This window comes from Chiloscyllium plagiosum, chromosome 4 (assembly GCF_004010195.1).
Source record: "Chiloscyllium plagiosum isolate BGI_BamShark_2017 chromosome 4, ASM401019v2, whole genome shotgun sequence".
Classification (NCBI taxonomy): domain Eukaryota; kingdom Metazoa; phylum Chordata; class Chondrichthyes; order Orectolobiformes; family Hemiscylliidae; genus Chiloscyllium; species Chiloscyllium plagiosum.
The window spans coordinates 63,173,473-63,189,231 of NC_057713.1; the positions used below are offsets into that span (position 1 = coordinate 63,173,473).

Consider the following 15,759-nt stretch of genomic DNA (forward strand, 5'->3'; position numbering starts at 1 on the left):
TCATGGAGGAGGTGGAGGGCATGGGTGGTGTCTCGAACGTAGGTGGGGAGTTCTTGGACTAAGGGGGACAGGACCATGTCGAGGTATGCAGAGATGAGTTCGGTGGGGCAGGAGCAGACGGAGACAATGGGTCGGCCGGGGCAGTCAGGTTTGTGGATTTTGGGCAGGAGGTAGAAGCGGGCGGTGCGGGGTTGTGGGACTATGAGTTTGGAGGCGGTAGATGGGAGATTCCCTGAGGTGATGAGGTTATGGATGGGAAGAGAGGGCAGGCAGAAAAAAAATCTTCAGGCAAATGAAACCTACATGATCAGCCCATGTGTGTAGTATAACTATTTCTTTATTTATCTTTAATTTCCCTTCCTGTTTATCATGATCTGATGCAATTGGAAAAAATAATGTTTGCTTCATGACATTTGGGCCTTCTGTGGGTTCAAATCTTATGTTATATGCAGTTCTTAGCAACCATCAGCACAGCCACTTACAACTCTAAAGTCTTGAATGTTGTTTGATTCATTTGCTTGGTTCCAGAGATAAGCATCCAATTATAGGTAGTTCACCTTCAGGATTGCATTCCCCTTTTTGTCCCTTATATTACTGTATTGATCTATTCCTATTTCTCATCTGCATGTTGCCCTTCAGCAAAATAACTCATGAATCTGAAGTCAGCCTAGTATGTATATTGATGACGCGTGTCTACTTCTCCTCTACCCCTTACAATTATTTCCTGTTTTAAAGCTGCTGTAGTAATACATGTTATTAATGTTACACTTGGACCAGTGCCCCTAAAGAAAGAGACTGAACACTGGTCATTAAAGTGACAGATAAGATTTGCTAAAAAAAAGCTTTGAACAGCATCCCAGAATGACATTTCCATACAGCACAGTGCTTGAAGTTCAGAAAGTAACAATATAAAACAAAAAGTGGCTATTCACTTTGGGTAACACATGTCCCATTTTGTGTGATGGAATATGAACTTGGCACCAAAACAATGCCACTTACATTATTGGCTGATTTGTCACTTAAACTAAAGCAACGTATTATGAGCTAGTTTTGGCATACAACTGCAAGCCACAGAAAGAAATGACTTCAGCACTTAGTTTGCCAACCACCTCAGTTAATTTGAGGAATACAATACAAAGTCCCTAATGAATTGACGTTCCTTATGTAATTACTGTTGCCTGTACTCTACGTGAGCTGACAGATTTCTGCTTTGTTACTCTCCCTTTTGCTCTTTGTTTAGTTGTGTAACTAAAACAAGTTTTGCACATCTGGGACTTATAAAGACAAGAAAGTCAATAATAACTTAAGTGTGTGATCTCTTGCAACATCTAGTAAGACCATTTCCCCCTCAGCCCTCCCACTTCCATGAACTCTCCTGTTTCTTTTTGTTTTCTATTCAATGATACAGAATACTGGGTAGGCAAATGACTGAAGGGGAGAGAAAGAACCAACACACTTTCTTAAATTTGATTTAATTCAGTGCAGTGTCTTTAACTGGTTTCCAGATTATATTGGTAACTCAGGCCATTCTCAGGTTTGCTGACAGAAAGATTGAAGAGAAATCACAAAGAGAACTAAATTTTCTTTTCAATTTTTGTGCTTGAACTAACTTCTGTAAAAAAAAATGAATGATCTTGCTGGACTCTTAAATTGGCCATGGCAGAAAATATGAACATATTTCCAGACCCTTCTGAACATGATGTATTATTTAAACATTTTTAGTGAATGCAAACAGAAAGGAATTAGACAGAGGCTTTTTCCATACTGGTGGATAATGTCACCTTTATGCTAAAATGAACACTAAACTTTATCAGCTACTACATCATTTTGTAATGGAAATTGTAAGGAGGAGTGAGTACTACACTATTAGCGTCATGATCTTCCAATTAACACGACAAGATGGATTTTTAGCACTTGAAATGCCTGTCATTGTCATGTGACGTAAATCAGAAATGGGTAAAATGCATAAGTATACAAATCTGGGATTCTAAGTCAGTTGCTCTTTCACCTCTAGAGGGAGAGCAAGGCTCAAGGCTAATGTGTCAGCCTGGCTTGGACCCTGCTGTCTTCAGGTTGCTGACTGGACAGGTGCCTCCACTTCACCTGTGAGGTGGAAAATGACTGGGCCCAGCTCAGTGGGGAATCTATTATCAGATCTTGACCTCTGGAAGTTATAACTAATTTTTAATACCCCAGTATTTTCTAAAGCTTGTCATTTATAACCGCTCCTGATCTATTTTTCTGAATTTCCTAAACACGTGTGTGTGGTAGCAAATAAATTCTCCATGTGTTTTGAACGTTTTGTTAATAATCCCAATCTTTCATTTAACGTATTATTATTTTGCTGTGGGTTTATGGGGGTCCAAAACCAGGATTTGGCCTACCTCGGCCTACCTCAGTTAAAATCAGGAGTAAAATGGGACAACAGTAAAGCAATCTATACCACACTCCTTCAGAGGAGGTAGGCAGTCATAAGTTAAACTTACCCCATTCTCCCTTGACTGTGACACAAGCCACTGCCCATTCTGCACACTGCTTGCACTTGCCAAGTGTTTCCTCCTCACTTAGTCATCAGTACTTGGAAGATTTGTTAATATTTCCCATTTTTTTGGTGAGTAAGTGTCTTACCCTTCTTTCCCATATGCTATTGTCTGATTGTCCAGTGGCTAATGCTCCAGATAAGGCATTATCCATGCATACTCCTATCACTACAGTCTCTGTTTGCCAAGTCTATTTACTGAGAAGATAAATGCTCATGGGAATAATAAGTCATTCAAATATTATTTGTAGATTGATTTACAGTTCTAAGATTTTTTTGCAATTCATCACCTTTTCGATAACAAAGCAAAGCACTGAAAATATCTTTCAAACATTAGGCAGCACCTCTGGAGATTTAAATCTGCCTTTCCCTCTCCAAAATGCTACCTAGTCTGTTGAGTTTTTCTACAACTTTCCTTGTTATTCAGTACTTCTTTAGCTAGTCGTCAGCTTTCTTCATGTTTGTTAGCTAACGTTTACATAGAAGAATAACTATTAAACCACACTCAATTTCAATATGGTATATTGAAAAACATATTAAGGCCACATTTATGAAACATATTTTTGATCTCCTATCAGAACAAAAGAAAAAATAAAGACCTGTAATATAGAATGTCTTTCATGACCCAAGTCATCCCAAAGCACCTATAATCAATAAACAAAAAAGCGAAAGAACTGCAGATCTAGGAATCTGAAACAAAAACCAAAATTGCTGGAAAAACTCAGCAGAATAGCATCGTTCTGAAGAAGGGTCACAGGACACAAAACATTAACTCTAATTTCTCTTCATCAATGTTGCCAGACCTGCTGCGATTTTCCAACAATTTATGTTTTTGTACCTACCATCAATTGACTACATTTTAAATATAGGCGTGAATATTCCCAGGGGCATTGGGAGCTCATTCTCAGGATCATTTCTGACTACTCAGTCATTTCAGAATGCACCTGCCAGTTTAAATTTAAGGTGAATAGTTAATTAACAGACTAGCGCCAAATGAACATCCAATCAGGACACAGGGAAACCAACAGCCTTGCTCTGTCACTAAACTAAGTGCTGCTCATGGCCAAGCACTATCTACCATCCTTTATCAGCATCATGACAGGGCTTGGTACATCACAAGGCTCACAGAAATACACGTCCATAAATTCCACATTCGGCAAAGCTGTGACATGCAAAGACAGCAGCTATGCCATTCTCTACTGGTGTTAATTAAATCTCAATCATTAGTAATGCAGTATCAACCTCCTCTGATTTATTGGGGTGTAGTCACAATGGGAGGCTCATATGGCATCTGTAAGTTTGTAGATCATTCGTGAAATGATCACTAAGCAGTTCACTAAACAGCTTAACTGTCCACCCATTATAAGCATGTACTAGCTACCAGGAAGAAAAATTAGGAGAAGATAGGAACCTATTGTAATGATGGCCTAATGCTCACCGGATTACAGAATTGTTACAGTATGGAAGGAGTTAATTCAGTCATGGAGTCATTGAGATGTACAGCACAGAAACAAATCCTTTGGTCGAACTCATCCATGCCGACCAGATATCCCAACTAAATCTAGTCCTGCTTGTCAGCACCCAGCCCGCATTCCTCCCTTCCTATTCATGTTCCCATCCAAATGCCTTTTAAATGTTGCAGTTGTACCAGCCTCTGCCACTTCCTCTGGCAGCTCATTCCATACACCCTGTGTGTGAAAAAGTTGTCCCTTATGTCTCTTTTTTTTAAATCTTTCCCCTCTCACCCGAAACCCACACTCTCTAGTTCTGGACTCCCCCACCCCAGGGAAAAGACCTTGTCTATTTACCACTGGTTTGATGACCCAGTGCCAATCTCCTGCCTTTTCTCCCTATCCTTGCACACTATCTCTAACCAAATAATCATCTAATGCTCTTTTGAATGTCTCAACTGTACCTGCATCCATTGCATTTTCAATCAATACATTTGATACACTAACTACTCATGTAAAACCATTTTTTCTCACATCACCTTGTTTTCACATCACTTTAAATCTATGCCCTCTCATTCTTTTCTTCGTTGACGAGTAAGACAGTTTGTCCCTGTCTACTCTATCCAACTTGCTCATGATTTTGAAAACTTCTCAGCCTTTGATTCTCCAAGGAGTACAGTCCCAATCTCTATCCATAAATGAAATTTCTGTTTCTCTGAACCAATCTGCCAAATCGCTTCTGAATTCTCTCCGTTGCATTTATATCTTTGCTATAATAGTGACCATAATTATACACAATAACCCATTGGCGGTCTAACAAGCACCTTACAAAAGTTTAACATCACTTCCTTGTTCTTGTACTTCTGTCCCTATTAATAAAGCTGAGAATATCTGTCCTGTCACCTTCAATGACCTTTGAACTTCAAACATTCCATGCCTTCCCTCCTTACCAAATTTATAGGACTGGGAAATTCTTAAATGCAGTCACTGTTGCAATAAAGGAAACACATATAACAAGTTGCAGACAGTGTGGTCCCACAAAAAAAAATGTGCTAATGACTCACTATACTGGTCGATTGACACATTTTACTAAAAAGATAGTGAGGACTGCAGATGCTGGAGATCAGAGTTGAGAGTGGGGTGCTGGAAAAGCACAGCAGGTCAGGCAGCACCTGAGGATATTTTAGGCATAAACCTTTCATCCTGATGAAGGGCCTTTGCACGAAATGTCAATTCTCCTGTTTCTCGGATACTGCCTGACTTGCTGTGCTTTTCCAGCACCCCAGTCTTGACATTTTACTAAGGACTCACTACCTCCCCTTTGGAATAAAGTCTGGCATCTTTTGTGTCTAGACTAGGCATGGTCTCCACTTAGCTTTGAATAAAAAAAAGTACTCCTGGTACAATGCAGTACTTCCTCAATAAAGCCTCCACCTTTAAAAGTGAAGTACTTGGAGCAGGACATGAACAGACAACCTTCTGATTCAAATGTGAAGATGAACCACAGCACACCCTCTCATCAAGTAGGCCACAGCGAAAAATTTCTTCTAACAGTCTTCAACAACTTATCAACATAATATTGCTTTTTCATAACACCAAAATACAATTACCTCTTAGAACAGAATAAAATCCCTACAGCGTGGAAGCAGGTCATTTGGCCCATGGAGTCCACACTATCCATCTGAAGAGCATTCACCTGGACCCATCTCCATAATGCTGCATTTCCAATGGCTAGTCCACCTAACCTGCACACCTAGACATTATAGGCAATTTAGCATGGCCAATCCATCTAACTTGAACATCTTTGGACTGTGGGAGGAAACTGGAGCACCCCCACACAGATACGGGTAGAATGTACAAACACTACATAGAGAGTTACCTGAACGTGGAATCAAATCCAGGTCCCTGGCGCTGCGAGGTAGCAGAGCCAACCACTGAGCCACTACGCTGCCCTCTTGTATTATGATAAAAGCAAACACACCTATCCTACCCTCTCACTTTTTATGCATTTTCATAATGGCACTGAAGTGATCATACAAATCAACCCACTCTATCTGTTTTTCAGTACTGATAGGTTTTAGGAAGCGTCTGAGAGCAAGATTTCTTTAACACATATTGTATGAAATGTTCATTATTGATTTTAATCATCACCTTTAGCAAGTTAAATTGATAGATTGAATCATATGTATTTGTAAGTCTAGTGGCAGATGATGATAGATCGACCTCTAAGAAGCCCAATTTTCTTGCAAATGCATCAGAAAAGTAAATTAATGATTTGTTTTACATAGATCAAAGTAACATTTTTCTTCAATGTGACGTAAATTGTTCCATTGTATGTTTGACATGAATCAGTAATATTAAAACGAGAACACGTTAAGAAATCAACAAAAACAGCTTGCAAACATTTTTTTGTTTAGATTAGATTAGATTACTTACAGTGTGGAAACAGGCCCTTCGGCCCAACAAGTCCACACCGACCCGCCAAAGCGTATACCACTCAGACCCATACTCCCTACATTTACCCCTTCACCTAACACTATGGGCAATTTAGCATGGCCAATTCACCTGACCTGCACATTTTTTGGATTGTGGGAGGAAACCGGAGCACCCGGAGAAAACCCACGCAGACACAGGGAGAACGTGCAAACTCCACACAGAGAGTCACCTGAGGCGGGAATTGAACCCAGGTCCCTGGCACTGTGAGGCAACAGTGCTAACCACTGTGCCACCGTGCCGCCCACTGCCATTGTGCCGCCCACAAATTGCGACCAAAAGTTTAGAAAGGTGCTTTTGGAAAGAAAGGTCTGTGATAACAATAATCAAAATGTGTTTAAAATTTAAAGAAATGATTCAAGATGTTCAACAAAATACTTTCCATTAAAAAAAACTGATCAAAAACATCCAACTGTATCTTACTGAAGAAGCTAAGGGTAGTGTTAGATTAACATAAAAGAATTAGAATGTTGCAAAAGAAAACCTGAGATCTGGGAGTATTTCAAAACCAGCAAAAGTCCATCAAAAGGATGATAAAAAGGAGGAAAAGAAGACCACAATGAGGTTAGATGAAATAATGACAGGGCATAGTAAGCTGTTCAACCACTGAAAGACAAGTAATTTTGTATGGTGGAAGATCAAGGGCTTAGTGGTTTACACTGCAGCCTCACATTGCCAGGGATCTGGGTTTGATTCCACCCTCAAGTGACTGTTTGTATGGAGTTTGCACACTGTCCCCATTTCTGCACGGGTTTCCACTGGGTGCTCTGGTTTCGTCCCACAATCCAAAGATGTGCAGGTCAGGGGAATTGGCCACACTAAATTGCCCAAGTGTCCAGAGATGTTCAGGTTAGATGAATTAGCCATTGGAAATTCAGGATTCCAGGGGTGGGGTAGGTATGGGCAGGATGCTCATTGGAGGATCGGTGTGATCTTGATGGACCGAATGGCCTGCTTCCATGCTTCTATGATGATTCCGTGATAAAGCTTGAATGTTATTAATGTTCAAATTATCTTAAATATCTGGAAGCTTCCTCAAAACGTACCAAAGAGACAGGGACAAATTAAGGGATTTAAGAGCAATTTGATTGCAAGAAGTAGAATGCCCATCAATTGACAGAATGAGAAAGTATTAAATTCCTCTTTGATGGTTGATGAAGTGGAAGTGTTTTTACATGAGGTGAATGTGAAAAAGGGTTTCCATATTTTGAATTCCAGGAAGATCTTTCCAATGGCAGCTGATGACACATAACCGAACTTAGAAATGTAGGAGCAATATATCGGCCACTTGGCCTACAAGCCTGCTCTACCATTCAATAAGATCTTGGCTGATCTGATTTGGACTTCACATTTGAGTTTCTGTCCCATAACCTCTGCCTCACATTTCTTTCAAAAATTGAAATAATTCTTGTATAAAGTCAAAAACTCAGCCTCCAATACCTTCTGAGAAAGATTTGGAGGTGCTGGTGTTAGACTTGCATGCACAAAGTTTAAAATCACAAAACACAACAGGTTTATTCAGAAGCATTAGCTTTCAAAGCACTGCTCCTTCAACTACCATATTACATTGCTTGCAACCTGTTTTCATTCCTGAAGAAGGGCTTATGCCCGAAACATCGATTCTCCTGTTCCTTGGATGCTGCCTGACCTGCTGCGCTTTTCCAGCAACACATTTTCAGCTCTGATCTCCAGCATCTACAGTCCTCACTTTCTCCTCAACCTGTTTTCATTCCCTTGTAGATTCTCTACCACCTCTTGAGAACTTACTTTCCTGCCTGTCATGGTTTCATTGGCAAATTTACCTACTATACAAAGTAGAACAAATCACGTAAGCATCATCTGGCCGACTAGAAGATGGAAGTAACAATAGGAAAAGCTTGCAATAATTATTTAAGTAGGAATGACAGAATCCAAAATAATAATTTCATCAATGCAATCTCATGGAATGATCTGAACTGTCTTAAAATGAAACATCCTTAGGCATGCTTCAATTGGGAGACATTAAGTAACCAATATTGTGTAAATTGATCTCCAAGCTCATAAATAAATCCAGTTAATATGAATACAGTATTCGTACCATTTCAAACATTTTTTAACAACTAAATTAGCATTGGTTCATTTGAAATATGAACTAACAAACATGAAACCCAAAGAGCCAACACTTGAATACCTAGTATCACTCCTTCCATTGGAAGGCAGTTGAAGCAGATATTCTACCCAATGTCCTAAACATGCCATGAATCTGACTAACCTTCTTGGGTCAAAGCAGGTTCCTGGCAGAATTTACAGAAGAAGCATTGGGAATCTTTCTTTCCTGCCCCAGGAACAACTGCCAGCAATATTGGTCATTAGGCCTGCTGCAATCATTTACACAAGGAAATGAATAGGCTTTGGCAGCCTTACCTACTGTCTCAGCAGATTGAAAAGCAGATGGGGATGGAAAATTATAGTAGGTCTTGACTCCCCAGCATTTCACTCTCAATTTTGGGAAACAATCTTAGTAAATACATATTTGTCTATTATAAAAATAAATCAGAACAAATTTTCTGATTTCTAACATTATTTTTTAGCTCAGCATCATTATTCAGCAATAGCACAGTCACCCTTACCTTGTACAATGATGGATGCTGAGGACTGGATGGAATCTTGATTATTACTGGCATGACAAATGAACTGGCCATGGTCCTGGAGAGTAACATTCCGAATAAAGAGGCCACCTGATGGAGTTGTGGTGTATCTGGAATGTGCAGGGAGGAGTTCTCCATTTCCTTTCGTCCATGTAATTCGAGGCTGAGGATGTCCAATTGCACTGCATTCCAGAGTGATACTCGATCCAACTAGAACTTCAGTGTTCTGTGGCTGAATCACAAAATTGGGCTTTGCTACAGAGAAAATCATGCCACATTAACACTGTCTCGCTGGCAAATGGGCTAAATATACAGTATGTATGATTAATGTAGCAGAGTTGTTTATTTTAATCATTCTGAGTGACACACACACACACACGCACACACTCAAAAAAGACACTAGAACAGATGAATGGAGAGTCAAATAAAATGCGTGGAATACTTCATGTAGACGCCAATCAAGAGTGATATCTAAAATATTTATGCTGAGGGTCATATAAGATCAGGCCATGACTCAATGCTCCTCTTGAACTGAATTACCTCACAGTACCTCTAACTTCCTCTGGGTGTTCTTGGGTTTATGGAAACAATAATGAGTGAAATTAGACATATATCTGGGACCAAAAACAACTACTTACATTTACATAGAACAAATGGGCGGCACGGTGGCACAGTGGTTAGCACTGCTGCCTCACAGCGCCTGAGAAACGGGTTCAATTCCTGCCTCAGGCGACTGACTGTGTGGAGTTTGCACGTTCTCCCCGTGTCTGCGTGGGTTTCCTCCGGGTGCTCCGGTTTCCTCCCACAGTCACAAAGATGTGCAGGTTAGGTGAATTGGCCATGCTAAATTGCCCGTAGTGTTAGGTAAGGGGTAAATGTAAGGGCATGGGTGGGTTGCGCTTCGGCGGGTCGGTGTGGACTTGTTGGGCCGAAGGGCCTGTTTCCACGCTGTAATGTAATCTAAAAAAAAATGGGAACAGGCAATCTAGGAGAGGGAGGTGGTGTGAAAATTACATCTAGGTAGAAACACTTTTTCTAATTCTTCCACATTTCTAGGTTGCCAAGATTGATTGAAGCAGCGGAGGAAAATTTAGCTCTTCAGAGTCCCCATTGCATATTACTTTCAGATCACACAAGATCAGTTAATGTTATCAGAAGCAAGATCTGCACTCTCGGGATATTGATTAGTAACATCAGATATCAACACTGAAATAAGGATTAAGAAACCTTTAAAATACATGGCCTTTATAAAATAATGTTTACTAACTCTTTCAGATTTGTTTACAAATACAACAACATCAATCATATTGGAACATGACAATATAGTAATGTGCTCTTGTATTGCAGTCAAAATGGTACAAAGAACTGTTTAACCTATTCAAAATCTGATCAGAAATTCATTGAAGCAAGTGATGGTTCAGAGAATTTTATCAGTCAGCACACATTAACTATTCATTGCTCCTTTTAATATAGGCCTGTTGAAGATCCAAGGAGTTGGAGGGTATCAAATTTGAATACTTTCGAACTGCCTCTCAAACTTCACAAGATTGACCCATCTTTTCAAGAGTTATGTTAATTTGACCTGAAAATAACCTGAATACAAAAAATGTCTGAATCAATTACAGATATTTTCTAATCAACCTATCCAGAGATACTATTACACACTTCTGGGATTTTTAACTTCGGCATCTCCTCTTTAAGGATTCTACTAGTGCACTCTCTCAAGATCCTACAAGAGCGCCCTTAATCATACTCTCAGAGGTTTCTATGAACCTTGCATTGGCTTGGGACAAATCACGTGGACAACCACATTTAAAATTCACTCCCCTTGTTTTTCAACCTACCCTCATTTGTGTTTCCTTCAGCTATTGAAAGGCAGAATAAATAAATTTAAACCATTTATCTTTACTACCTGCAAGTAAACATACTGATTAATTCGCAAATCTAATCAAACTTTATATTGAATCAATTGATGTTATTCTCAACATAAATAAGGGCACCTGATAATGCAAATTAAGGTAAATGAATATAATCTAATAGCATACAACAGAAACACGGCTCCAAGGAGATCAAAACTGGGAATATAACATTCAGGGATATTTAGCTCCTTAGACAGCAAGGATAGAAAAGGTGGTGGGATATCACTGTTCATCAGAAATTAACTGAAGATATTTGAGAGGGACAATCTAGGCTCAGATGATGTAGAGTCCATTTTTGGCAGAGGTTAAAAAACAGAAAAGGAAAGAAGGGGAGGTGATGGCCTAGTGGTATTATCACTGGACTGTTACTCTAGTGATCTTGATGAGGTTTCTCAGGACCTGGGTTCAAATCCCACCACAGCAGAGGCATTCAATAAATATCTGGAATTGAGAATGTAATTATGACTATGAAACGATTGTCAGAAAAACTCATCTGGTTCACTAATATCCTTTAGGGAAGGGAACATCCATCCTTACGTGGTCTGGCCTACATGTGACTCCAGACCCACAGCAATATGCTTAACTCTTAACTGCCTTCTGGGCAATTAGGGATGGGCAGTAATGCTACTTAGCCAGCGACACCCTCATCCCATGAATGAATAAAGAAAGAAATAGAAAACATTACTTGGAGTAGTATATACACCCCCTAAACAGTAGCCATGCAATAGGAAATGCAATAAATCAACACATGCCAAAAGGAGTACAGCATTAATATGGGTGGTTTTAATGTTCAAATTGGAAAAGCTAACAATAACAAATTCAGAGAATGCATTATTGGTAGTTTCCTTGAGCCAACCAGGGAGTAGGCTCTAGAGTCTAGGATCTAGTAATGGGTAATGAGGCAGGTTTAATAAATAACCTCTAAGTAAATGATGCTCTAGGAAGTAGTGATCATAACATGATAGAATTTAATATTCAGTTTGACAGTGAAAAACGCTGGTCGGTAACAACTGTGTTTAATTTACATTAAGGGAATTACAATGAAATAAGGATGGAGTTAGCTGAAGTGAACTGGGTAGGAATGATAATATGACAGAATCCCTACAGCGTGGAAACATGCCTTTCAGCCCAGCAAGTCCACACCAACCCTCCAAAGGGTATCCTACCCAGACCCATTCCCCTACATTTACCCCTGACTAATGTACCAAACTTACACATCCCTGAACACGATGGGCAATTTGGCATGGCCAATTCACCTGAATTGCACATCTTTGGATTGTGGGAGGAAACCCACGTAGAATGTGCAAACTCCACACAGACAGTCACCCAAGGCTGGAATCAAACCCAGGTCTCTTGCTCTGTGAGGCAGCAGTGCTAACCACCATGCCAGCTCAAGTAGTAATCAAGCACTGGTTGACATTTAAGGAGGTAATTCATGACCCACAACAAAAATACATCTCAGTAAGAAGGAAATATTCCAAGAGTGGGATAAACCAGCCATAGTTAACCAAGGAAGTTAAGGACAGTATTAAGTTGAGAGAAAAAGCATATAGTGAGGCCAAAGTCAGTGATAGTGCCAAAGACTTGAATAAATTCAGAATCCAGCAAAAACAGATTAAAAAGAAATTAGAGAGAGAGAAAAAATAAACTATTAAGTCTAACTAGTGAGGAATACAGAAACAGACAATGAGGTCTTCTTTAAATGTATAAAAAGGAAAAGAGTGGTTAAATTGGACATATACCCTTTAGAAAATGAATCTGGTGAGAATGTTTTGGGGAACAAGAAAATGGCAGAGGAGTTAAAAACATATTTTGCATCATTCTGTTCCATGGAAGATGCTTCAAACATTTCATCAGTACTAAAGAATATGGAGAAGGCATTAATTACGGTGGCCCAGTGGTTAGCACAGCTACCTCACAGTGCCAGGGACTAGGGTTTAATTCCAGCCTCAGGCAACTGTCTATGTTTGGAATTTACACTTTATCTCTATGACTGCTTTAATTTCCTCCCATAGTCCAAAGATGTGCAGGTTAGGTGGATAGGCTAAGCTACATTGCCTGTAATGACCAGGAATGTGCAGGTTAGGTGGATTAGCCATGGGAAATGCAAGGCCACAGGGATGAGGTAGGATGCTCTTCAGAGGGTCAGTGTAAACTTGATGGGCCGTATACCCTGCTTCCACACTGTTATGATTCTATGAAGTATTACTATCAAACCAATGATGCCAAAGGCTGATAAGTTCCCTGGCCCTGATGGTTTACATTCTAGGATCCTGAAAGAGATAGCCACTGACATAGTGGAAGCATTGGTTGTAATTTTAAAAAAATCCTTGGACTCCAGAAGATTGGAAAACTGCTAAGGTGACACACCTATTCAAAAAGGGAAGGAGTGAGTATAAGCTAATTAGCCTAACAATTATTATTGGAAAATTATTGAAATCAATTATTTAGGAAGTAACAGCAGAATATTTGGAAAATCATAATCTAATGAAGCAGAATTAGCATGACTGCAGGAAAGGGAAATCATGTCTTATTAATTTATGAGAGTTTTTTTGATGAAGTCTCAGCCAGAGTGGATTGAGTTGAACCAGCAGATGTGTTGTTTTTCAACTTCCAAAGCATGTTCGACAAGATACCTCACAAAAGGTTAAGTATTAAGATAAGATCCCACGATACTAGAGGTAGTATTTTGGCATACATTGAGAATTGGCTTAGAACAGGGAATGACGAGTAGGAATAAGGGGTTCTTTTTTCCAGTTGGTGACCTGTGACCAGTGAGATTCCACAGGGATCAGTGCTGGGACCACAACTATGGTCCACAATATATATTAATGACTTGGAGGAAGGAAGTGAATATACTGTAGCCAACTTTGCAGATGACAGAAAAATAGGCGGAAAGGCAGTTTGTGAGAGGGATACCAACAGTGTACACAGATTTATTGGCAGGTTGAATAATTGTGCAAAAAGATGACAAATAGAATTTAATGTGGGAATGTGCAAAGTTGTTCATTTTGGAAGGGTGAACAAAACATCAGAACATTATTTAAATGGAGAAAAACTGAAGAAAGCTGGAACACGAAGGGACTTTGGGGGTAATTATGCATGAAACACCAAAACCTAGTGCAGGGTGCAGCATGTAATCAAGAAGGCTAATGAAATGTGGACGCTTATTTCAAGAGGGCTGGAGTCTATGTAGAGTGTCTCACTGCAACCCTACAAGGTGCTGGTGAGATCACATCTGGCGTAATGTCAGCAGTTTTGGTTCCCTTATTCAAGAAAAGTATCATTTATTGGAGGCAGTTCAAAGGAGTTTTACTCTAATGATCCCTGGTGTGGAGAGATTGTCTTCTGAGCAAAGACTAAACAGGTTGAAACTCCACTCACTTTAGAAGAACAAGAGATGATCTCACAGAAACATATAGGATTCTTCGAGTCTTGACATGGTTAATGCTGAGAGAATATTTCCCCTCATGGGAGAGTCTAGGACTAGAATTCCTGCCCCACCGAACTCATCTCTGCGTCCTGCCCCACCGAACTCATCTCTGAACAAGAGATGATCTCACAGAAACATATAGGATTCTTCGAGTCTTGACATGGTTAATGCTGAGAGAATATTTCCCCTCATGGGAGAGTCTAGGACTAGAATTCCTGCCCCACCGAACTCATCTCTGCGTCCTGCCCCACCGAACTCATCTCTGCATACCTTGACACCGTCCTGTCCTCCTTAGTCCAAGAACTCCCCACCTACATTCGGGACACCACCCATGCCCTCCACCTGCTCCATGATTTTCGCTTCCCCGGTCCCCAACGCCTTATTTTCACCATGGACATCCAGTCCCTGTACACCTCCATCCCCCATCACGAAGGACTCAAAGCCCTCCGCTTCTTTCTTTCCCGCCGTACCGACCAGTACCCTTCCACAGACACCCTCCTTCGACTGACTGAACTAGTCCTCACCCTGAACAACTTCTCTTTCCAACCCTCCCACTTCCTCCAAACGAAAGGAGTAGCCACGGGCACCCGCATGGGCCCCAGCTATGACTGCCTCTTCGTAGGATATGTGGAACAATCCATCTTCCGAACTACACTGGCCCCACCCCCCACCTTTTCATCCGCTACATCGATGACTGTATCGGAGCCGCCTCGTGCTCCCACGAGGAAGTTGAACAGTTCATCCACTTCACCAACACCTTCCACCCCGACCTCAAATTCACCTGGACAGTCTCAGATTCCTCCCTCCCCTTCCTCAACCTTTCTATTTCTATCTCAGGCGACAGAATCAACACGGACATCTACTACAAACCGACCGACACCCACAGCTACCTGGACTACACCTCCTCCCATCCTGCCCCCTGTAAAAACGCCATCCCATTCTCCCAATTCCTTCGACTCCGCCGCATCTGCTCCCAGGAGGACCAGTTACAAAAACGCACATCCCAGATGGCCTCCTTCTCCAAGGACCGCAATTTCCCCCCCGACATGGTCGACGATGCCCTCCACCGCATCTCTCCCACTTCCCGATCCTCCGCCCTTGAACCCCGCCCCTCCAACCGCCACCAGGACAAAACCCCACTGGTCCTCACCTACCACCCCACCAATCTCCATGTACAGCGCATCATCCGCCGTCACTTCCGCCACCTCCAAACAGACCCCAGCACCAAGGATATATTTCCCTCCCCTCCCCTATCAGCTGTCCGTAGAGACCACTCCCTCCGCGACTCCCTCGTCAG

The 15,759-nt window shown here is 41.0% G+C and overlaps 1 protein-coding gene across 2 annotated transcripts in view; it reads right to left on the reverse strand.

The window, feature by feature from the left end:
• The window catches only part of LOC122549088 (peroxidasin homolog), a 573,433-nt gene that overhangs the window by 189,320 nt on the left and 368,354 nt on the right, over nt 1-15,759 (reverse strand). For both annotated transcript variants that reach the window (XM_043688313.1, XM_043688312.1), the window contains exon 10: nt 9,093-9,365. In XM_043688313.1, the coding sequence (XP_043544248.1) occupies nt 9,093-9,365 (273 nt within the window). The remainder of the gene's footprint in view (nt 1-9,092; nt 9,366-15,759) is intronic.